This window comes from Adiantum capillus-veneris, chromosome 24 (assembly GCF_014529385.1).
Source record: "Adiantum capillus-veneris isolate H3 chromosome 24, ASM1452938v2, whole genome shotgun sequence".
Lineage (NCBI taxonomy): Eukaryota > Viridiplantae > Streptophyta > Polypodiopsida > Polypodiales > Pteridaceae > Adiantum > Adiantum capillus-veneris.
This window is the reverse complement of record NC_140954.1, coordinates 23,297,453-23,322,165: the sequence shown is the minus strand read 5'-3', so window position 1 is coordinate 23,322,165 and position 24,713 is coordinate 23,297,453. Positions and strand designations below refer to the sequence as shown.

General features: G+C 40.2%; 1 protein-coding gene across 1 annotated transcript; it reads right to left on the bottom strand.

Moving 5' to 3' along the window:
* Positions 1-9,273: 9,273 nt before the first annotated feature.
* On the bottom strand, positions 9,274-9,528 carry LOC147426085 (uncharacterized). The gene has a single exon (XM_086498122.1). It carries the CDS (start codon positions 9,526-9,528, stop codon positions 9,274-9,276), a length of 255 nt encoding a protein of 84 aa, XP_086354248.1.
* Between the last annotated feature and the right edge of the window lie 15,185 nt (positions 9,529-24,713).

Genomic DNA, 24,713 nt, shown 5'->3' with positions numbered 1-24,713 from the left:
AATTTAAATATAATGTATGCTTAGAGTCATGTTTGTAATGACGACGTCTCTCAAACACCAAGTAGAATTTTTCACTCTACTTGGGAGAATGAAATGGACTAAAGAGCAGACATGCTTGCGGCAGCTACGTCTCCCAAGCACCAAATCGATTAGTCATCCATATTGGAAAGATATAGTAAGGTAAAAAGGGATCCTCTACCCGCTAAGTAACATTGACTAATGATTAAGGCTTTATCTCTTCTACCTCATAGTCGAGAATGAATATGATTTCAAGAGAGATGTAATGTCATAAAATCTAATATCTAACCAACCCAAATGATTTTCTCATATTAAAATGATCATTTAATGTGGAAGAATAAACTAGAACAAGGGTTAAGATATAGACATGTGCTTATAGATCTATCTCAACACGGGGCCAATGGTAAAGGGGCCAAATGAGAGATGGTCTGTCAAAGAGAAAGGCTAACCAGTGGAGCATAAAGACCTTAGGGTTAGCTTCATTGAAGACCTCCAATAGTTAGTGTTAAAACTCCTTTGATCTTAGGTAAGCTAGGGATGTGCTTGAGGTGGGAACCCGGCCCAAGCTTAAGCTGCTTGAGATGCTTGTCGTGGTTGATGACTAAGGTGCTTGAGGTGCTTGATGAATAAGGTGCTTGAGGTGCTTGTCGTGCTTGCCGACTAGGGAGCTTGAGGTGCTTGTGGGAACACCACCCAAGCTTGAGGTGCTTTGTCATTCTTGCTGACTAAGGTGCTTGAGATGAGGTGTGCCAAAAAGTCAATATTCAATCCCTACAAGGAGGGGGCGAGCCCTACAAGAGGGGGGATGAGAGAGAACACACACACACACACACACACACACACAAAATCACACAAGCATGCTTGGTACAAAGAAATCAAAAGGGACACTTGTCAAGTTCCTCCTCATGTTGCCCTCATGGTGTGCCTAAAGTCTATTGGTTTGCCACCCAAGGGGTCCAATGATAATTTAGGAGATTTAATTAATTGTCTTTGCATTTATCAAGTCCTCTCTCTCAAAGGGAAAAGGGGGACACTTGTCCCAAGGCTACCCTTGTTACTTGGTATGACTCCTGCTTATGATGGGCTAGGCATGGAGGGGTCCAATGAGCTTCAAGCATGAGCTACAGGGGGGGGAGGGGGGGTCGACCAAAGCAAGTAGGGGGGCTACTTGGGGGATATAGTGTCCCATATACACACACGCACACACACTCTCATTGTGTATTGTGCAAAGTGCAAGAGCTCCCTCTCCTTCTCCAAGCAAGTAGAGGTTGAGAGCCTACACCAACACTCTTGGCTAGGGAATGCAAATCCAACCAAGAGCCCTGCTTCAATGCTTAAGCTTGCCATATTATCCATCTTCATTACTATGCTATTATGTATGCTAGCAAGAAGAATGATAATAAGTGAGGAACTAGTTCTTTCTCCTATGAAATGTTTCTTCTTCCTCTTCCCTACCCTCATTCCCTGCTAGCTCTCTCCACCTTTGAAGGTGTTTGAGGTCTTGGGACTGAGGCTTGGGATAGTTAATGCTTTCCACAAAGTTTATGTTATGCTCGTGATGCATGAAGCTTTCCATCTTCATTGCATCACCTAGGTCACAAGAAACTCAAAGATTGTATTGTAACAAGTTTCTCTTGATGGGAGAAACTATAATACAAATGCCTATTGGAGGGGGGACCGTTGGCTCCACATAAATCCGGTCCTCAACTGTTGTCATGTTCTCTAAACTCTCTCTCTTGAAAAATTATTGTTCATGCCAAGTTAACTAAATGCTATGTTTATGTTGCTATCTTCAATTATGTTCATCCCCTATGCTAAAAAAGTAATCTCTCTAATTTCCTTTACTCTCAAGTTAATAGGCCAATTCCATTACAAGTTTGTGCTTTTCCATTATGAAGAATAATATTTGGAATATATAAGTGAGCCAAATAGACAAGTCTTTCTTTAGGCTCAATGCATAATTAAAATATTTGGTGTGATTCTGAGACATTGATAGACCGCTTTTAGCATGTACAAAGTAGCACGTATATGCATGGGCATATGTACAAAAAGATGTAAATAAATGTATTTGGGAGCTTTGAAAAGTGTTTTCAAGTTTAAAAAAATGATGCGACATGAACACATTCATGCTTGAGTGTCGGCAGTCGGACACACATACGTGCCTGGACAGGGTGCCGGCACCTTAGATATGGTTTCAAGTGGCTTCTTTTGGCTCTAGGGAATGTGTTTGATATTTTTAGAATGTAAATAATGCAAGAGAAAGGTGTGGGCACTCTCATCACGTTGGGAAGTTTGGCACATGCGATAATTGTCTATTTGCGGTGCCTGATATGTAGCGATGCGCAAACCGCACTAGAAGTGGCAAAAAATGGTATGTGAGCATGTGGAAATGTTGTTTGGGTATCAAGGACCAACCCTAGAAACTTTGGTGGATTTTGGAGTCCGTTTGGTAATTTTCTCACGAAAAACCCTCCGGGGTCAAAATTGGCCAAAGCTGGGGCTAAAAAGGCTTTAAAATATCTAGGCTTTAAATTTCCACATCACTCATGGTCCTGTGAGTGTTTAAGCTAAAGGAGGATTTTTGAAGTTCATTCTTGGCACTTTCACCTCTGTGTGTGTGGGAGGAAGCATCTTTTTCTCTTCAAATTTTCACTTGGGAGATTCTATGGAAGTTATGAGGTTTTAGTGGATGTGTGTGTGCGAGGAATTGAGGAAGGGTGTAGCTTTCTTGCAAGACTATGCGACCCTATATTAGTGCCATTAGGGTTGGGGCTACTCCAAAGAGTCCAATAGAGTGGAGTTTGGTGAAGTTTTTGCAATGGTTTGAGAGAGACATTTTGTGGCTGGAGTTCTTGAGTTTTTGATGGTTTTTCTTGTATATTTTGTTCACCATCAAGTGTGATTTCAAGTGTTGATCAACTCGACTCACCTTATAGTGTTTGCAGCAGTCAAGGGCTTGTAGGTCAAGGTGTTTAGAGTTTTAATAGGGATTGTGGAAAGGATTTTCATTGAGCTCTTGAGTGGTGATGTGTGTGGGTTGGAACCTAAATAAATTCCTTGTGTTGTGTTGAGTTGTCTAGATGTGAGTGTGCGCACGGTGTCTTTTGCTCCATCATCCTTTGGTGATCCCGTTGGGGAGAGAAAATTTGATGGTTCTACACCCAAGTGAAGCAGTTTTGATGTGAAGTTTGAACATCATTGAAAAAAAGTGATGGTTTGGTTGAGGTGCAAGACTTCAGAATATGTGGAGTTACTCACGCAAGGGAGAAGCGACTTTGAAGGGATGGCATATAGTCGGCCATTGTTCATGGGGAAGGAGGATGTGAAAGACTGGATTGCTGACTTCGAGTGGCACACGCTTGGTATGCACATTGTGAATGGTTAAGCAAAGCTTCATGTATTTCCTCTTGCACTCAAAGGAGAATCTCGCGAGTGGTTTGAAGGTTTAGAGGAAGACAAAAAGCAAACATGAAAGCAGGTGAAGCAGAAAATTTTTGACAGGTTTGGAAAGAGAATAACCGCAACAGAAGCAATGACAAAAATGAGAGGTTTGCAGCAAGATATTCATGCTAATTTTCAAGAATTTTTGCAACACTTCAAAGGAATTTGGGTGCAATTAGAGGTAGCATCCCAAGTACCTCTAGGGGATTTCTTTAAAGTGCATCAGTTTATGAATTTTCTCCATCCAAGTGTAAGAGAGAAGGTCAACCAAGAGGAGCCTGCTACATTTGAAAGAGCTATGGAAATTACCGAGGCCAAGAGAAAAAAGATTAAGCGAAGGTGGGAGCAGGGTGTGACACATGTTGAGCCAGTGCTGGTGCAACCAATGGTTCCTATGGTGGCAGCGGATGATAGAGTGGAACTAATGGTTCAAGTTCAAGGTCCTGATCTTGTTACAGCCAAGGCTTTGCATGACCTTTCTAGTCAGTTGTAAGAATTAAGGATTAACATGATAGATAGAAACCAAAGAGAAGAGAGGCCAGCTAGGAGAGTCATGTGATGCAGGCTACAAGGTAGGTGCTACAATTGTGGTGAAGAGGGTCACCACGCCCTTGATTGTCCTTAACCACCAAGAGAGAGAGGAAGGATGTACCCCTTATATGGGCGTGGTTGAGGGAGAATATAAGAAAATCATCAAGAGCGGACACTAGAAGCACCACCTCCGCAACAACAACCACAATTGTTGCCTGCAAATGGAGAAGGTAGGGCTATCAACATCATTACCCTTGAGGATCAAGATGTAGATGTCTTGGCCAATAAGAGAGCCAGGCATGATAGGGAGAAATAGACAAAAGAAGAGAGGGAAACAAGAGTAAGGAAAGGGAAGGCTAAAGTGGAAGATCAACCAGAGAGCAGCAAAGAGGTGGTGACAAAGAAAAATAGGTCCAAAAAATTGCCTTCTTGGCCAACGGGTCAAAGACTATGATATTGTTGACACCATATGAAATCAAAAGGCCAATATATCTTTTGGTCAGTTGGTAGCTTTAAACGCTAAATTGAGGAGGCAGTTGACCAAATGTGTGAGTACGTGGCTTTCTTCCAAAAGGGAAAAGCATCAAATCATGGTGTCATCCTTGAGTTGAAGTACATGAGTCATTTACGAAGTTCGTTTGTGTTTTTTCTACTATTTGCTACTAGCTCTAACCTAACCTATAACCTAAACCTAACCTAACCTAATCTATAACCTATAACCTATAACCTATAACCTATAACCTATAACCTAGCATATCACCTAAACCTAACCTATAACCTAACCTAACCGAAGTCCGTTTGCGCTTTTTGAAGTAAACGAGTCATTTTTGAAGTTCGTTTTGATTTTTTTACTATTTGTCGCTAGCTCTAACCTAACCTATAACCTAATCTAACCTATAACCTAAACATAACCTAACCTATAATCTATAACCTATAACCTATAACCTAATGTAACCTAACCTATAACCTAAACCTAACCTATACCCTAACCATCAACCTAACCTAACCAAATTTCATTCGCGTTTTTTGAAGTACACAAGTCATTTTCAAAGTTCGTTGGTGGTTTTTCTACTATTTGCCGCTATCTCTAACCTAACCTTACCTATAACCTAACCTTTAACCTAAACATAGCTTAACCTAACCTATAATCTATAACCTAACGTAACCTAACCTATAGCCTAACCAAAGTTCATTTGTGTTTTTTGAAGTACACAAGTAATTTTTGAAGTTCATTTGCGTTTTTTCAACTATTTGCCGTTAGCTCTAACTTAACCTATAACCTAAACTAACCTATAATCTAACATAACCTATAACCTAAACCTAACCTATAACCTAACCTAATCTATAACCTAACCTAACCTATAACTTAAACCTAAACCTAACTTAAACCTATAACCTAAACCTCAATCGCATGATGATGATGAGATGGTAGCAAGAACGTTCCCCAAAGCATAATTTCAAAATAAAATTGCATAAAATTTTGTCAATACAATATGATTTTAAAATAAAATTGCATAAAAATTAAGAGCACTCACATGCGGCCTATTTGAGCAAGAAAGAGTCTTAAAAACGTCTTTAAATCTCCAAAAATGCACACACACACACACACACACACACGCGCGCGCGCTATGTTACACACACACTAAATTGCACAAACCTACAAGAAAACTTGAAAAGAATCTCACCTTGATGTTGCGGAGTATTCCACCAGCGAGAATCTCACCTCCGGTGGGTCATTGAGTGGCAAATATGCAACAGGTGAGGAGGAGGAGGGCAAGAGAAGAGACAAAAAAATGAGGGAAATGCGCGGGGAAAGACCCATAGTTTTCATTTTTACAGGGTCCACCGGTACAAGTGCCGGTAGGAGCACTAGAATAGGCGCCAGTACAGACTACGATAATTTGACGTCTGAATTTAAGCGATATCTTGTAGTGTAAGGCACTTCTCAACCCAAGCACTATGGGAATCAACACAAGGCTACTCAGCATAGAACTTGCTAGGGGAAAGTGCAATTGGTGTAGTGTACATGGGGGTACTCCCGGATAGTCAAGTGGCAGCTGTGAAAAAGTTCAAGGATGACTGCCTTGCATGCTCACAGGAAGCATTGCTTCGAGAGGTGCATATCATGAGCAAATTAAGGCAATGAAAGTAGTAGGATGCATCCTTAACCTAGAATTACGTGCACTGGTGTTAGAATTCATGCCAAATGGGAGCTTGAAGCAATATCTTCAGAATCATGCAGAAGAAGTAAGAAGGCTAAGCTGGGAGGTTTTTCTCAAGGTAGCTCAAGGTGTTTCCAATGCCTTGGCATACTTGCATCGTGAGCATGATGTGTGCCCATCATCCATGGGGATATAAAACCAAGCAATATCCTTCTCGACTCCGAGCGAGCTTGAGCCTCATCTAGCAGACTTTGAGCTTGCAAAGTTTGCAAAAAGTGACGCGGGATGTGCCTCCATATCTTCCAACCTCCAAGGGTCCATTGGCTACCTGGCACCAGGTATTTGGTGATAGCATCTAGTTGTGTACATAGCTCACTGCCTCTGCCTATGACACACATACTCATGGCATTGCTAGTCACTTGAAATTCTTAGCACAAGGTAACATGCTTCAAGTATATTGAATTGAACATCCTTTTTCCAATTATTTGACAATGCAAACTATATTGCACTAAATTAACATGCAGAAGTGGTATTTCAGACAACCATTAGTTAATGCAAACATGATTGTTTGCTAAAAATTGTTTGTATCAGAGTTGGCATATGCATCAAAAATCACAACCAAGGTGGACATCTATAGATTTGGAGTGGTTATCTTGCCAGAGGGCCAACTCATGAGCTCTTTCATGAAGTTACCATCCATAAATGGGTCAAACAAAAGTTTTTGCTATATTTGTGTGATGGCATCAATTTACGAGAGAATGTACTACATGGGATTTTGTTGCAAAGCACCTCCTCAGAGACAAACATGGATCATGAGTCACAAGTTAAGCTCTTATTGCAAATGGCTATGACATGCACAGAAGAGATACCAAACAAGCGTCCAGCAATCCAACATATAAGGGAATTCCTCAGGTCACTCATGGTCTGCTAAGTATTATGATGTCTCTCAAAGATGACTATCTTTTTTATTGTCAATAATATAATACAATAATTAAAACCCATGGTTTGAGATATGCTCCTAATAATTCGCAACTATGGCAAACAAAGGTTTCAGATTCCAAGGCATCAATAATTAGGGGCTATTTATAGCCCAATGGCTATTTTTCAAAGGTCGGGTATCTTTTGGTTATTTTACAAAAAATCCTTTGTCAAAGGATCAACCAAAATTTCCAGACTTTTGTGGTTTTGAGAGAGAAATTTACCAAAAGTATGGAATAAAGTGCTTTTTTGTTTTGCAAAATTTCAAAACCTAAATCCTATACACATATAATAATGGGTAAGATATATTTGTTGTCCCATCTATAATTACAAATTCTTGAAGGGGTCTTATTTTATCCGTGGCTGCAAGAAAAGATTGCAAAGGATGCATTCACTATCATGCCACTCATTGATGGACTCTCTGACAATGGGATTAAGTTGCTTGTTGCCATATTAGCAGATTGGCTTCACTTGCATATTGGCCCCCTTCATGAGGAATTGCCTTCATTAATGGCCTTGGCCAATCCCACTCTAAATGGAATTTTGACAAATCGAAAGAAAAGTGGGATCATATATGTATTACCTTCTTTGTTCAATGCCTTTATTGTGAGTATTGTAGGCTCCTTACTACTCTAGAAATGCAAAACATTAATTGTTTGACTACATCTTTTTCTTCAAACTACCAAATACATCTACATTAATTGCCAACATACACCAAAGACTTTTTCCTATGAAAAAAACTTTAAGAAGTTGAAAAAAAAGCCATAACATTTGAGGTTTTTTCAATGCTTGCAGCTAAATCTTAGCCACTTGTTCTTACTAGGCTGTTTGCTATGCATCAAATGTGATGCACACGATTCATTATGAGGCTCAAAACTGCACACACACACTTTTGCTATTTGGTAGTGCAAAAATAGTTTTCCATAAACATAAGTATGCGTGCGCGCGCACACACACATAGCACAATGTAAAATCATGCAAAAAGTGTATGGATATAACCAAAAATAGTGTGGCATGAAGTTTTGAATGAATTTAATAAACTATTGTATACTCTCTAGTTAGCATTTTTTGAGATATGCTATTTTGGTTCACATTGACATGCTTCTAGTTCTTCATTAAAATGAGAAAAATGAACCAGGTGGAAGGACCATTTTATAGGCCTAGAATGGGAGGCTAATGTTGACATCATAGGTGATGGAAGGGCTCAAACGAGCCCCAACTAGTGGGTAACAAGTGTGGGAGTGGGTGGGGCATGTGAGGGAGATCCCAAATCTACCAAAGGTCCTCTAGCAAAAGTACAGTGTATATAGTCAAGATGGTTTAGGGGTAATGCTCCATGATGTGATCTAGTCACAAATCCTAATAATCCTCCCCTTTTATATCTAAAAACAACAAAAGATCAAATTTTGTTCTAGTGGGTCTATGTCTCCCATCTAGATAAGCTCACAAAGTAATTGCCTCCCCAAGAGAAAAGTACCAAGAGGGTGTATGCATATCAAACTTCTTCCCCTTGAGAATAGTAGTCAACAAGATGATAAGAACAAACAAAGTGTGTGTCCTATAGTACATCTTCTACAAATCATGTTGCTCCTTTGTCTTTGTCACTTGAATTTTGGGCTATTTTGACTTTGCCTTTACCTTGGTCTTTGTACAAACACCAATTATAGCCATAGTTATTTTTACCACAATGCACATAAGGATTAAATTAGGAAGTGAATGGGGTATAGGAGGGCCTCTTTATTTGACAATTTAAGGAAATATTTAAAACGTAATCAAGCTTTGACCAAGGGCTAGAATGGTAGGGTAGATAGCTTAGACATGCCTTTATAAAAATACTTTTGCTTATTTTCTTGGAGAATATATGCAGATTTTACTAGGTTTGGTTGGAGTTACTCTCCCCCAAAAAGCACCTTTTCAATTTTCAAATATTGAAAGTTTCCCTCTCTTGTCCCCTCTTTGTCTTCTCTCTCTTCTTGTTTCTCCCCCTCCAAAAGTTTCCCAAGATCTCTTTCTCTCCCATCAGCTGCTGAAAAGTGCATATCTGCAATCTTTATCCCCCCTCTCTCTCTAAAATGCCCTGGCATATTTCTCTCTCCTCTCTTTTCATGCTAGGGCATCTTTTTATAAAGTAGCCTACCACACGTCATTCTACCTCTATAACATCTCCTTCTAGATTTGCAACCTCTTCCTCCATAGCTACAACCTCTCCTTCTAAACCTGAAACCTCCTCCATAGCTACAGTATCTCCTTGTAAACCTGCAACCTCTTTCTCCATAGCTACAAAATCTCCTTCTAGATCTGCAATCTCTTCCTTTAGATCTACAACCTCTTTCTCCATAGCTCCAACATCCTCTCTTCTATATTTGCAACCTCTTTCTCCATAGATCCAGCATCTCATTCTAGATCTGCAACTTCTATCTCCATAGCTCCAGCTTCTAGGTTCCTAGTCCACTTTTGCTCTCTTCCCAAGCTTGCATCTCTCTTTCGAGTTCCATAACCTCTTTCTTGATGTGCAACATCAAATTTCTTACTCTAGCTCCCTATCTCTTTTCAAAATCTTTTTCACAGTTGCTGCAACATCTCTTTCTTTACTGTGTGTATGTGTGTTTGGGAACTATGCACTATGCAAGTAATTTCTAGCAAAATTGTACTTGCTATAGCTACCCGCCAAAGGATTACAATGTAGTATAGATCTACTATACATGGTGCCAATGTAGTAGAATGCAAGGGGTGTATGTAAGGCTTATGAAAGGTCACAAGTTTTCAATGTTGGAAAAGGATTCTAAGGTAAGTGTCAGTTCCTACAAAGCATGTGTAATTAGTGTATTTTTTCCATGAATGACTTATTGGAGCTCTTTTTTCTTTGAAATTAGAAGGATTATTTATTAATCATCTCTTGTTTTAGCAGATTCTCCTATATTCAATAACATTGAAAACTGGTACTAGTGCCTCCAAAAGATTTATTGGAAAGCTATTGTCAATGGTTGGAAAACTTGACTCCAATGCATTTAAGCAATGTAGGCCACAACATGGGTTGGTCTAAATTCAACAATGTTCAAATACTTGCTCTTGAAAGAGGTAAAGTTTTGAATGTTTATATTGCAATCGAATTCATCTATAAATTTAAGAAACTCACATTGTATTTAGCTTTTGATATTGTATATCTATGTGTTCATGTTTCATCTGCAGAAGGTGTATCGCAAAAGTTAATAGCATGGAATTCATGCCTATAATATTTAAATAGTCAAGCCCTAGCGAGATATAATCAGTCACTTTGTGGCTCAATTGCAAACCAAGAACCAACAAAGTCAAGATGGACATTCAAGTGTGGAGCCAAATCTCAACAACCAAGAATCGATTGAAAGTGTCTGCTAAACTTACAACTGCAAAGAAAGGTGTTGCAAATGGAAGGCAAGACGAAGGGGCCAAAAGGCGGAGCAATAGAGTGGTTGTGTGTGTGAGAGAGAGCCTAGCTTGTTCTCATGTACGGAACGGTAAAAAACTCATATGCTAAGCCAGTGGGCTTATGTAATTGATTAATGCAATACAACCTTTACCATCTTATTGTTTCATCTCTTTACTCGCAGTGAACTTTGTCATTGTTTTAAAGTTACTTTATGTTGTCATTCAGGTTAATTGCATGCACTTGTCTTGAAATACTATTGTTTCCCTCATTTTCTAGGCCCTCACAAATTTTTTTTGTCAAGAACCAGGTTAGCCAAGAATGTTTGTAGTTGACATGTTCTTGTACATAATTGGATATCAATAGTGGCTGGTGAAAGCTCATTATTCGTATTTCTAAATAAAGGGCATTTAAATCTGAAATGTGAACATGAAAATATAGTTGCTAATAGTACAATTAGCCTTTATAGAAATTAGGAAGAGAATGGGATATAGGAGGGCCTCTTATTTGGAAGTTTAAGTAAGTACTTAAAACTTAATGAATCTTTGACCAAATGCTAGAACGGTCCGGTAAGTGGTGGACTTTAGGACATATGCACAAAAGTTCCTTGGATCAAGTTAGTGGTTTAAACCACTCAAGTACAATATGAAATATTCATGGAAGTATAATTTTAATGCGTTAAAAACATGATAAGACTTTTATTTAATTTCAAAGGACCCAAAAAATGGATTTAAAAAAAATAGAAGTTATGCAATAAGTTGCAATTTATTAACTGAGCCTAAATGAGTATTGAATTCCATCAATACATCTCGGGCAAAGCATTGCCTAGCACAACATCTTTCTTAAGCAGCCCCTGTTGAGCTAGGTATATCCCACAATCAATACGCTCCATGAAAGGAGATTTCACAGACAAAGAGCTTATCAATAACTTTTTGTGCTTTCATAACTGCACCACATTTGGTATACACATAAGCCAAAGCATTACTGAGCTTCCATAATTGTTGACCTAAGCACTGTTGAGCTCCATTTTGGCCTATCAAGCACGCCCAACTACCAATGCACTACAAGTGATGAAATTCTGAACAAACCTCACCGTTGTTAGTCATTGTAGCTGAAGTCAAGCATTAATATCTTACAACTCCGGACTTCGATTGGCAAGCTACAAATTCCTATGGACTTCTCAAGCTGTATAGAATGCATACAAACCTTGTTGAGGGTGTAAAATTCCCAGATGGCACACCGATCGATCTGACCAGACTGGTGCGGAACTTGCCCCCGATGAATCTTTAACTTGCGATATCTTGGCAACCATAACTCCAATTGCTGATCTGAAAAGACAAACGTGCTCCACAAAGTGAGCACTTCAGCCCCATGCATTCATATCAACTTTAACCCTTCATCAGCAGGCTACCCAGTCTGGTATGGATCTGCAAACATCTCGACTTCAAACTTCCATAACTTCTTTACCATAGCTCCAATAACGAACCGTAAAGACACACCGGTAAAGCACTTCAAGCACTACATTTCTAGATCATAAACTCCCATCTGTGCTTACTTCAAGCAAGCTCATTTTTAGCATCATTAAGGCATCTGTTGGCCCTTTAAAGGCGCATCTGACATACATTAATCATTAAACTTGAGCTGTTAACAAGCCCTGATCACTGCTCAATAAATGTGTAGGTTTCAAAAAAGCTTAACTTGCATTTCTTTGCTCTTTTTCCCATCATAAAAGCGGAGCTGCACGACAATGTCTTCATTGTCACCATTAATCATTAAACTTGGCATGTTAACAAGCCCTGATCACTGCTCAATAAATGTGTAGGTTTCAAAAAAGCTTAACTTGCATTTCTTTGCTCTTTTTCCCATCATAAAAGCGGAGCTGCACGACAACATCTTCATTGTCACCATTGGCTGCCCAATGTGCTTGGCATCAATATGTGGTGTAGTCCATTTTTTAGCTTATTGACGTAAAAAAAGGAAAAATATTGGATTTACCACATAAGCCCCTTTTGCCACAGCTCACCATTTTTTGGCCTTGCCCCCTCCTTTTGGTTGCCAAGTCCACAAGTTCCCATGGCCATACCAAGTCTATCTTCCCATGACCACAATTCCCTTGTCCAAGCGCAAGATTCTAAGACTCTCTTACTAAAGATATATTTGGAACTAAGACCCTAGCTCCATTTCAACAAGAAAGCTACACACTTGATAGCCACATAATACTTGTGGTAGCTCACATGACCCTTGACATTACCATATGTGGTGAATATCCATCCACTCATTGATTCCATTCTCCTATCTTGAGCCTACATAAGGCCACTATCCAAAGCTTGTAGCCTCTCTCTTACAATTTTCACAATTGATCAAGCAAGTTATGGTTTCTACTTTGTGTATTGAGATCTACTTTCTAATCTACCTATTATCTATTGGTATGATGCAAACACAGCCATGAATGGTACAATGGTGTATCCTCCATATCCATCACAACTCCAAAGTGTCTCTCCAAAGTGATCCAAGAATCATAGGAATTAGTGCACTATCTAAGTATGGACATAATTGTCTCCTATTGACTTGAGAAGTATGCCCAATGCTTGTTCATATATTGTCATCGATTGTGTGATGTCTTGCCTAGTTTCCATTCTCTCTCCTTGCCCTAATGGTCTCACAACTAACCACAACTGCTTCTTCATGAGGTATCCCTTCATCTTAGTTTGCTAGGTATAAAATCTTGGCCATCGAAGATGGTGAGAACATCTTTCCTTATATTGTGTACCCTTAATGTGTGGTGATGAGAAGGTCTTCCCCTTGTTGTGGTAGTGTCTAGTCTCTTGTGTTTACATACATCTCATGTGTGGAGAATTTTAGCTTGAAAAGTACAAGAACACTTTGTGGAATTCAAGCTTGAATGAACGTGACTTTTGCAAATCCGTGACTTTTGGTGTGAAATTTATCCAATCAAAGTCCCTAGAGCGTTGTAGGTTGCAAGGATGTCCTCAAAATGCGTGCTAAACAAGGCCGTGATCTTGGAGCTCCACTAGCTTCACAATGTGATGGTAATGGTTGCCAATGCAAGGAAACAGGACCAAACATTCATTCCAATTAGAGGCCACAATTGTGCAAGAGAAGGGAGTCATCCGATTGCGGCTAGCAATCAAATTCGCTTGCATTATAAGTTATATTGAGTGTTGGAATGAATTTTTCCCCATAAGACCACTTCCAAAAATAGTGTTTTGTATAGGATTTGACCTATGGCACACACACCTATGATTGGATTTACTAAAATGAGCTAATGACAAGGCAAGATCCCTTTTTTAGCAAACGTGGTGAAGAACAAACAACTTTCGTAGATGTATAGAGAGCAATTGGAAAGGCTTCTCTCCACCAAATCAAGATCTCAACACCTCATGTAAAAGTCCTTGGAAAGCTGCTTGTAAAGGGACAATCAATTATAGAAGATGTCTACTAAATACACACACAATGAACTAGTGATTGTGGGTACTAGCATATTCCATTCGGGGTACATAATCCATTAGTAAAGTATCAAAAGAAGAGTAGTGGATTAGTTAAGACTATGTAATTCAATGCAAAGAGAACTTGATTTGGCAATCACATGAGAGAGAGAGAGAGAGAGAGAGAGAGAGAGAGCACTTGATGCGATCTAGCTTTGTAAATATGAAAATACACCTAGGATCTAATGCCAAATAAAGAGAAATTCTAGCTCTTAAGCTATGATACCACTTGTTAAGTAAATGATGATTAAGATGGATATACTAAACTAGCATGCATGACTTAATCATGGACTTAATTAGATAGTTCTAATTAGGATTAGGGGTTCACAATGACAAGGTATTTACACATAAAATAAGCTTCATTAGAATGAGCAAACTGAAGCAAGTATAAGGGCCATTATATAGGCCTAGGAGGGGAGGAGACATTCATGCTAGCCCATAGCTATAGTGCTGACTTAATCATGGACTTAATTAGATAGTTCTAATTAGGATTAGGGGTTCACAATGACAAGGTATTTACACATGAAATAAGCTTCATTAGAATGAGCAAACTGAAGCAAGTATAAGGGCCATTATATAGGCCTAGGAGGGGAGGAGACATTCATGCTAGCCCATAGCTATAGTGCTGAACACATAGTAAATTGTTTCATAGTGCATATCACCCTTCTAATTTCAAAGCTTGAAATAGTACAAGAAGCTCAGTAGCATGGGCATCTAGGCTCTACCATCTCCTACCCATGCTTTTTGGTAGAGAGAGGGATGAGACCACATAGTACCCCATCATTGGTTTTGAGATAGATACCAAAATGCTCGCAGACATGGCAATGCTCCTCCACGTGGTCACCCTCTTTCAAATTTAATTAAGTATAAAAAACAATAAAACATATTATAGATTAATCATCCATTCACCATGCAACTTAGGCCGTGAACACATGATATGTTCAACTAGAGGATAGTATGCTAAGTGGTTCCCCTACATGTGATCTAGTGCGTTTGAACCTAGTGCATCTAGACATCTGATAGAGATCAACAAGATCTGGATGTGATGGCTAAGTAAATGAGAACTAAATGAGATTTTAGTACATTAAGATGTCAATCTAGATGAGATGACTAAATACTGTTGTGAGTGCATCAAGAGTTCCAAAAGGATGAGATGCCTACACAATTATTTAGGCGCCCTAATCTACTATGATGATCCAGGATAGGTCCCCATATCTCCACTCCATAAATCATGGTGGAAGTGACCAATGGTTCAAATAGCCACAACGTAGTGCGTGGCTCCTAAAATTGCACCTGTGAACATAGATCCTCTCTAGTCCTCGTTAAGCTGCATATACCCTCATCATTCTTGCCTCTATGGCACTCTTAAAGAGAAAGTAGGTCCACTAAATACAACACCAAGGTACTCCAATATCTCCTATCCATATGTAAAATTAGGTGTTGATCTACTGACCCATCGTGTTGTAGTATTGAATACCATCACTACCACTCGGGGGGGGGGTCACTTAATTATTATGTGACTATCACGTGAGTGGAGCAAAAGGGGTTGTTGAATTTTATTTTTTCTCATATTTTCACATACAAAAGGATCCTATAAAATGGATTTGGGAAAAAAAATTACAGATTGAATGGGAAAAGGGTGTATCTTATTTGTCAAAATTTCATAGGTGAGCATTTTTTTAAAATAGTCCTTGAACGCACTTGATATACACAATTTATACATAGTGAACCCCCCCACCCCCCCCCCCCCCCCCCCCAAAGTACCATCATCATCTTGGTCTTGCCAAGGGTGATAGAGAAACCATTGTCGTGTGAGTAAGCATCTAACTCTTCTAGATGTCTCTACATACTCTTTGGAGAGTCCAAAAGAAGCACAATATCACTGGCATAAAGTAAAAGAGGTATCTATCTACCTGATACCTATGCTCCTCTATCCCCTATAGTCTCAATATAGTCAAAAATCTCATCAATATACAATCCAAACAAATTCAAAGAAAGTGAGCATCCCTAATTCACCCAAATAGTAGAGTGAACAGGATTTGAAAGACCCTCTGCTTTCCATACTCTCCCTATAATTATCTCATATAGTTCCATGATACCCGACACACAACAAGATCAAGCTACATAGTATGAGTTAAGTCTCTAATTATAAAAGTATAATGTTTCCATAAACGTTCATCTACTTACCTTTTTAATAATTCATTCTCGTAGTGTCTCTTCCTCACAAGTCCCACAGAATATATCTACAACTTTGAGACCTTCTTCAACCCCGATATCCTCTCCGTCTAGGTTCCACGTGTCTCCATGTGGTGTAGCTAAAGTTGGTCGATGCTATGAAGAGGGAAAAGTAGGGCTATGCGTGTCTACAGGTGCATGCCGAAGAGGTAAAGTAGGTATAAAGATGAAGGGCAAGCACATTATTACAGTTTTGTATGCTTCTTGGGCCAAGGTACTCTACCATAGGTCCTATCAAAGGTTTTAAAGTGCAAAATTGGAAGTGCCAAAGGTGGTCCAAAAAGTGTTCTCCAAGCTGGTCTAAACGGTTCCTCAATCGGAGGTACAAGGTGCAAGATATGACAGCCTAAATGTGAAGGTGGTTTGTAGATCACCACTGGATTGGACAGGTGTAGATGGGTGGTCAAATCATGGATATTCCAATAGGTTTGAAGCGCTCACATTTTTTAGCATGCCGGTCTTTTCGGATCAGCAATTAGAATCCAATCGACCAAGTTATGAGCAATTGAAGTTTTGTCAAGTCCAGTTATGTGTCAATTTGGTTGCCTTGATCAGTGTGCCATTAGGGAGTTTTTTTAGCTTTCAAGGGTTTGCAAAGGTAGTATGCAACATATGAAACTAATCAGCAGTTCCAAGACATCAATCAGAACTGTGAGCACAAAGTTATGTTCAATTGAAGTTGCTAGAAGGAAGCAACGATGATGAGTCATATGACTTTTTGCCGTATTTGGGCTCATTGTTTGAGGGCACAAGTGATTCAAAATGTAGAGCAAAGGAGTGAAGTCAAAGTGGGTAGTATAAGCTTCTATGCGGTTTTTACAGCTTGTTCAATAGGATACTGTGCAGAGAATGGGAGCATTCCCAATTGGGGGACAAAAGAAGGTCTTTTGCTTTGAGTTTGAGAGAGTTTTAATTTTTTTGAGAATTTTGAAGGCAATTCCTAGAGATGCCATGTAAAGCCACATGAGCCCACATGTGGAGCACTGAATGAGGAGTTTGGGGTATTTATAAAGCATGGGGACATAGTCATTTGCAAAAAAGAGAGGAGAGAGAGGAGCTCCAATGTAGCTCTCTCCCCCCTCGTGCATATGTGTTGCATAGGCATTGTTGATCGGTGTTGCCCGAATCCATCGGTGGTGGTTGGCTATGTTGTGTTATCTCTAGCGGACTGTCGGAGTCTGTTTTGGGAAGATTTACACTATGGGGACCTATGTGGTCTCCCCCTTTTCAATGAGGTGAACTTAGCCTTCTAATGGAAACAGGGGCACGTGGTTGGCTTCCTAAGAGGGAAGCTCCATGCAACTTCCCATGCAATAAATATAAAGGGAACTCAAACATGTGTCCAATGAAGGGGATTTTGCTAAAATGGTCACACATTCCTCGTAAAGGGCTTTTTTTTGCACATTTTGGATAGCTTTTGGCTGATAAGAGAGAAGGAGAAGCCATCACAAAGGAATGTGTGTATCTCTTGTTTTTTTCAAAAGAAATTCAAAGCTCCTTATCTCTCATTGTGCTATCTCTCTTCCCATCCTTTCTCTCCCTTTATTTTGCATGTGTGTGTGTGTGTGTGTGTGTGTGTGTGTGTGTGTGAGATCCCCGCACCATTTGTGGTGTGCAAAGTGTGTGCAAGTGAGAACTTGTGTGCTATGGGGGTGTAAGAATAAAGCATTAAGGGATATGTGTAACTTTTGATCATCACGATGTTGTGTGCATTGGTTGGGGTGTAATCGATGGTGTGTTTCTCAAGACTTATGTTGAGTTTGAGTGGATTGGGGTGATGTGAGTATCCTAGGCTATAGAGAGGCACCTTTCATAAAGAGGATGGGTTCTAGGAGGGCCTCTTTATTTGCCATGAGATTATGGAGGTGATTATCATTTTGACAAATAGATGCATGCCATGTGAGGAGGAATGGTAGGTGTGCGAGTGAGGTGTAAGAGTGGTCAAAGGATGCACTTTTCTCCCCAAAAAAGGGAGTGAGGACAACTTTATGATTTTTGGCTTTCCATAACTCCTACATATGGTCTCCGATTTGAGTGGAAATCATAAATCCGTAATCTACATTTCGCGCTCTTTTCGTATATATGTTACATGATATGATTTTGCTTGCTAGATTTTAAATTTCATTTTGGGGGCAAATTTTGAATTCAAATAGACTAGCCATTTTTCCATTTGAATTCAAAAATTGTCCTTTGATTGCTTTCTTAGTACTAGAGGTTTGACTCCTTTAAACTGCCAAATAAAGAGGCCCTCCTAAACCCCATTCTCTTCCTAATGAATGTGTGCTTGGTGTGTTCCCATTTTCCCCTTTCTATCTTGTGGTGCCCCCATTGAGAAGCATCTGGTTGCTCATCAATTGGTGAAAAAAAGTGGTTTTTATTTTCAAGAAGTGACGGTAGCACAAAGCTACATGCCAATCTTCATTGGCAAGGACAATCCAGAGGAGTGGATGGTCAATTTTGAGTTGTGTATGCTATCATTGCGTATGTCAAATGAAGATAGTAAGATGCAAAGGCATTACACTGTCATTAGCTAGACCAAACTTCCACAAGTTGTATCTTCCTAACGAGGCACCCAATTGTTAAGCCATAACTTAAAGCTAGCTCCATACGGTGCATGTTTCATTCTAGAACTTGGTTGAGGCCCAAAAACTCTCAACAGGCATTCGCCATCCTTAGTTGAGTGCACCCGTCATCAACTACCTACTCTAGGCTCTTGCCTCCATCATCTGCCACATCACCACAGTAGCTCTACTCGTTTGCAACCTCAAGCTATCCCGCGATTCCCACCCTTTACATTGCATTGTCTCTCATTTGCCAAGCCTTATCACTTTTATGCTACTCTCCTTTGCAAATAGGTATCGTTTAATTCAGTAACCACACCCCACGCCACTCAACCTTGCACACCCACGGAATCAAAGATCATCATCAATTGTCGCTACATGTTTGAAATGATGTCTGCAACATCATAATACTGGTCACCTGTGGTCTCTACTACCCGCCAAACCTCACTCGCTGTCCTACTTACTTCTTGTACAATGCGACCCATAAAGTTTTACTTTGCCATTCTAAGTGTCATCACCTTTAAACCGTTCTAGAGTTCGTGGAATCTGACACGTTCATTGAAATTCGCGTTTTTAAGCCCACAAGAAAAATAGTGTAGGTTTTACCTCCAAATTATATAGTTTCGGACAATGTCTAAACACTTACAAATTCATTGCTTTATTTAGGGAACTATTGGCCTCATCTCCTATGCATTAACTTGCTTTTTGGGAATCTGGGGTATTCTAATGATGGTGCACATGTAGGTGCATGTGGTTTGATCCGTGTTAGATGCATATTCATAATAGAAGCAAGTTTTGTGTATATGCATAATTATGTTGGTGCTTCGGTTATGGGGTGGTCTTCCCAATAGATATTAGTAGTGTCTATAACTCCTTACAATCTTAAGATTAGGTATGTCATGGATAGCTTAAATGGTTGCACTTTTTTGTACAAGTTTTGATGACTCAAATTTTGCATACATTACAATTCTACCCAAAAGCTTGAATGCGTAAACGCCTTAAATTCTCATGCTTGAATGCTTTGAACTACTTTTTGCTACTCGTGCTTGAATGCTTTGAGATTACTTTGAAGCTCAGATGACATGAATGCTCAAATACGAAAATCTACCACTCTTCTGCTTGTAGAAGCAAGAGCTTTAGTGCCTCGTAAAACAAAAATGAAGGAGATCCTTGGGAGCCACAATTAAACTTTTTGCTTTTGGTGCCAAATGGTACCACCTAGCAATCTTGTCCATTAAAAGATAATGTGCAAAGCCCCCCCCCAAAAAAGTTATGGCATGAGAATATGGCCAAGTGGTTGTGGGAACCCATCAGATTCGATCTTTATGAGCCCCATGAAGTTACTTGATGTAACCCATGTTAGACTCCCTAATCAAAGTCCATGCTCTTATCATTTGAGCTTCAGCTTACGGGGGTGTTTGTTGAGGTAAGCATGTAGCTTACACTCACGGTAGAAACAAATCCTTGTGGTAGCTAGCATGACCTTTGTCATTTCCACGTGTGATGCATATCCAATCATTGATTGCACTTCTCCACATTGATTATATAAATGGCCACCATGCAAAGCTTGTAAACTCTCTCTCCAATTCTAATCAACGCAAGTTCATTCTCATTGCATTGAGTACATTATCTCTAATCTACTTATTCCTACTTGTTATGAATCTCCTATTACAATGAATGCCTCATTGGTCTATCCACCATAGGCATTATGCATGATGTCGGTGTCATGTTTTTGATATGGGATCTTCCCAAGAAGAATTTAGATCTTTTAGGATAGAATCACGCTTCTTCTTTTTCTGTTGCTCTTGTAACTTTTTTCTCTCTTTAGATAAAGTAGATTGTGTTATCGCAGCTCTCTTAGCAGAACTGTTTGGATTTCTTACGATTTTCACACGTGACACACTTATGAGGTGTGTCAAATGAACGTTGGTTCATCCTTAGTGATCTCACTTTCAAGCTCCTCTTCAACGCCTTTGTCTTTATACAAGAGTCTAAATCTATAAGCATCAATATTGGGGTATCTTGCACATCCAAGACCCCTGATGCTATTCATTGCATAGCTTTCCATCTGTAAGGTGATCTCATTCTCTTTATTGGTTGCCTAGAAGAGTCATTTAATCGTCCTCTGGGATGATAACCCCAAAGAACACTAATTAATACTAGAAAGGTTAGATTCCTCATCAAAAGATCAATTTATTTTCATTGGTAGAAGATCTTGCCCTGTCTTTTGGTTTGACCCTTTTGCCATTGTATTGAATGTCACGTTCACTCTGGCTATCATGTTTACTATCACCACTCCTCCTTTGTTGTTCCTATTCCTTCAACTTAGCCTCATGCATGCTTGAGAAAAAGAAACCAACAGGACGGAGGTTTTCTCCATAGTTTCCATATATTTGACAACTTTCATAGGTTTGACTTGTATTTTTGGATTTTTAAGAGGACCCAAAGGGTCTGCATGGGTACAACAAGTTGCAAAAGCCATGGCACACTCAACACAAATAGGTGCAAATAGCCCCCTCCATGCTCCTTTTTCCCAAACTACAAACGCGATTATACTCCATGCTGTGAGGGCTTGTTGTTGATGGTTACTCTGTCTCGCATTGTCCCTAATTGTCTCTCTACACTGCCTTGAAACGAGTGCCTTTTTGTCAACGCACTTAAATAGCACAGGTGATCACAAAAGTTATCAGTAATAATAAGCGTGTGCAAATGAGTCAATGTTTCTTGCGATGAAGTTCTAATCACTCCGTTGCTGTTAAATTAACGTGTACTGTAATGGATGCAACTCTTGCAATTGTATGAATCCTGTGAGGGTGCAAGGAGAAAAGGCAACCCTGTGGTGATGTATAGGACTTTGGGTTGAGGGAGGCTTATGAGGGGCCATACAATTTTGTTAACTTGTTAACGGCTTAGATTTCAGCTACACGGAGCTGCCTTTTGACTCATTTTACAGAAAAGGCCCCAGAGGGCTCCCCCATAAACCCTCTAATGGTGCTATTAGAGGGCCCTCGCAAAAAAAAAAAGAACCTCATAGGCTATGCAAAAGTAAAGGGGCCTTCACCTAAAATGTTGCACAAAAGTTTTAAGGGATCAATACCACCCCCTACATTTCAAAAACGCCATTACATAGGAGGTTAACAAGTCAAAAGTGAGGGGGTGCTCTGGATTTCGTCGTGTAGAAACTTCTTTTTAAAGGGGTATATGGGCACACAACAGTAGGTTCTATCGATTTTGGAAAAGAAACAACAGGCAGAATCTCTGCAAATTCTGAAAGTCGTCCATGAGTTTGTACAGCTTGCACATGCCGCCCTTCTTGTTGCATCTGTAGAACTGCAGAACTACAAGGGGTTCTCTCTCTCTCTCTCTCTCTCTCTCTCTCTCTCTCTCTCTCTCTCTCTCTCTCTCTCTCTCTCTCTCTCTCTCTCTCTCTCTCTCTCTCTCTCTCTCTCTCTCTCTCTGATTCTGCCGACAACTTTGCATGTGTCCGTTCTCGGCCGTGTGTGTGTGTGTGTGTGTGTGTGTGTGTGTGTGTGTGTGTGTGTGTGTGTGTGTGTGTGTGTGTGTGTGTGGACAACAATTGTTTAGGGTTCGGGCAAGTTTTTTAGGGCACGTGCAGGCAACAACAGGTTGCTCTCTCGTGCCTCCTCCATCCCCTGGCTACGCACACCCCTTTGGCTGCTCAGTGTCACCTCCCTGGGCAGCGGGCTGTGTGTGGTTGTGTGGGTGTGTGTGTGGTGGAGGTGGAGAATTTTTCTCGAACATGGCGCCATTTTCTCTCGTTGTTAGCCTCGCAGCTGGGAAAGGTCATTTGTCCCCCGAAATTAGATGCAAACACAAATCATTTCTGCATCTTATGGGATACAGATATTCCTACACCTATTGGTATTTATGTAAATTCAGGGGATCCTTTGGTGGGCAAACGACCTTTTAAACTGAAATGGGGTAAATTTGCCAATTCATGCTTTCGTAGTGGTCAGTTCAGACATATGCAGTACGAATGCCCTGAGCCGAATTTACAGCCTCCTCCTTCAACAGTTCCAACCTTGCAATCCATCCCGCTTGCAAAGTTTCCACCTGTGCATAGATCTCTTGGAACGGCGGTTTCTACATCACCTTCGTTGACAGATAAAGGGAAGGGGAAGCAATCTACAACTATCACCACTATATCAAAAGAGAAAGATAAAGGGAAAGCTATAAACACAGATGCATGGATGGTCCCTAAGAAACCTGTTAAGCTTCGAACTCCGGCTTCTTCACGTAATTATGTACCGTAACCAAAGATTGTGGGTCAACACAAACTCCCTTGTAATGACAATAAATCTTTGGCAACAACATAGGATAAAGTAGTTTGCTCCTATAAGGATGTGGTTACAGGTGAAGCTTTTGGCTCGGATCCGCATCCTCGGCCAAGTCAACCATTAACTTCCCCTTTGCACATAATGGATGAAGACGTGTCTATGGGCATGTCGACCTAGCTAATACTTTCTCGCCCTTTGTACATATGTGGTGTGATGAATAATAGTATAGTATGCATCTCATATACTATGTGAGGCTTATGCAACCCCGACAAGTGGAGGCTAACCTGGCACTTTAGACATACATGTAAGGCAGATGTCGTGGTTTTACAGGAACATAATCAGCATGTTATTGGATAGCTTATGCTGGCTTGGCTGGCTTTTCGGGTGTTGTAATGCTAGCTCAGCTCGTCATGAACTACAGCTCTAGCTCGTCATGAACTACAGCTGGTTCTTGCTTACAATGATCCGGGTGGTTGATGGATGGTGATACAATGTATGTTGCATGATCAAGTGTATGAGGTGGGTGGTGTTTATGCGCATACGACATCTGGGCACAGGGCTGTCTTGTGGCAAGATATTAGCTCTTACTCATGGACTTCGAATGCATTACTTTGTGGGGATTTCAATAATGCACCGAATATCTCTGACAATACTATTGGTCATTCTCATATGCTACGAGCTGAGAGGCAAGCTTGGGATAATCTTAGTGCTTCTATGTACATGCAAGATCTGTGGACGTGTTTACATCCTAATGTTTCGGGCTTCACTTTTCAACATAATGCGCTCTTCTTACCATGTACGATTGGACCACTGGTATTTAATGAATTCGCAACAATATGATGACTTTGTCTATGAGATGAGAATTGATCGGACATTGATGTTATCTAATCATGCTCCATTTATTTTGACCTTGAAATTCGGCCCGCCAACGTGTGATCAGCCTCTTCCTTGGAAGCATCTTCTGCAAATGAATAATGCTTATCTTTCTCATGACCGTTTTCGAGATATGGTTAAGGAGGCCATTCCTCCACTCTGCGATCGATGCATTATGACCCGAATACTGCATGGTGTCGTTTTGTCATACGTCCAATGTGTTATCCGGCATTATGGTTAGCAGTACATGCACCAACTACGCGGGGATGTTCATGGGGCAAAGCTGGTTTGTCAAAGTCTTCAAGAGTTGGCTGACTCAAGACCCTTATCGGCTTCATAAGAGGCCGCTCTTTGTCAAGCTCGTCTATGCCTACGTCAGAATGATCATTGCAAAATTGATAAATGGAAAACTCGCGCTCGCAAACGGGCTCTTATGGATACAAGGTGTGCCTCTAAACAATTCTTCAAACACCTGCATCATACTAGACAAACCCAAAGTATAAAGCGGGTTATGCTCCCCTCAGGCTCTTGGACTTCTACCAAACAGGAGCTTGTTGATGCTATGGTTTCTCACTACATTTCTGTGTTTGCTGCTCCTCCCTCAGCCTCTGTTGAGGCTCACCAAGCGCGGCAATTATTGTTATCTCGAGTGCAACCAATCCTTTCACCATAGGCTGCTAATTGCTTGAGGCAGCATTTACGCTGGA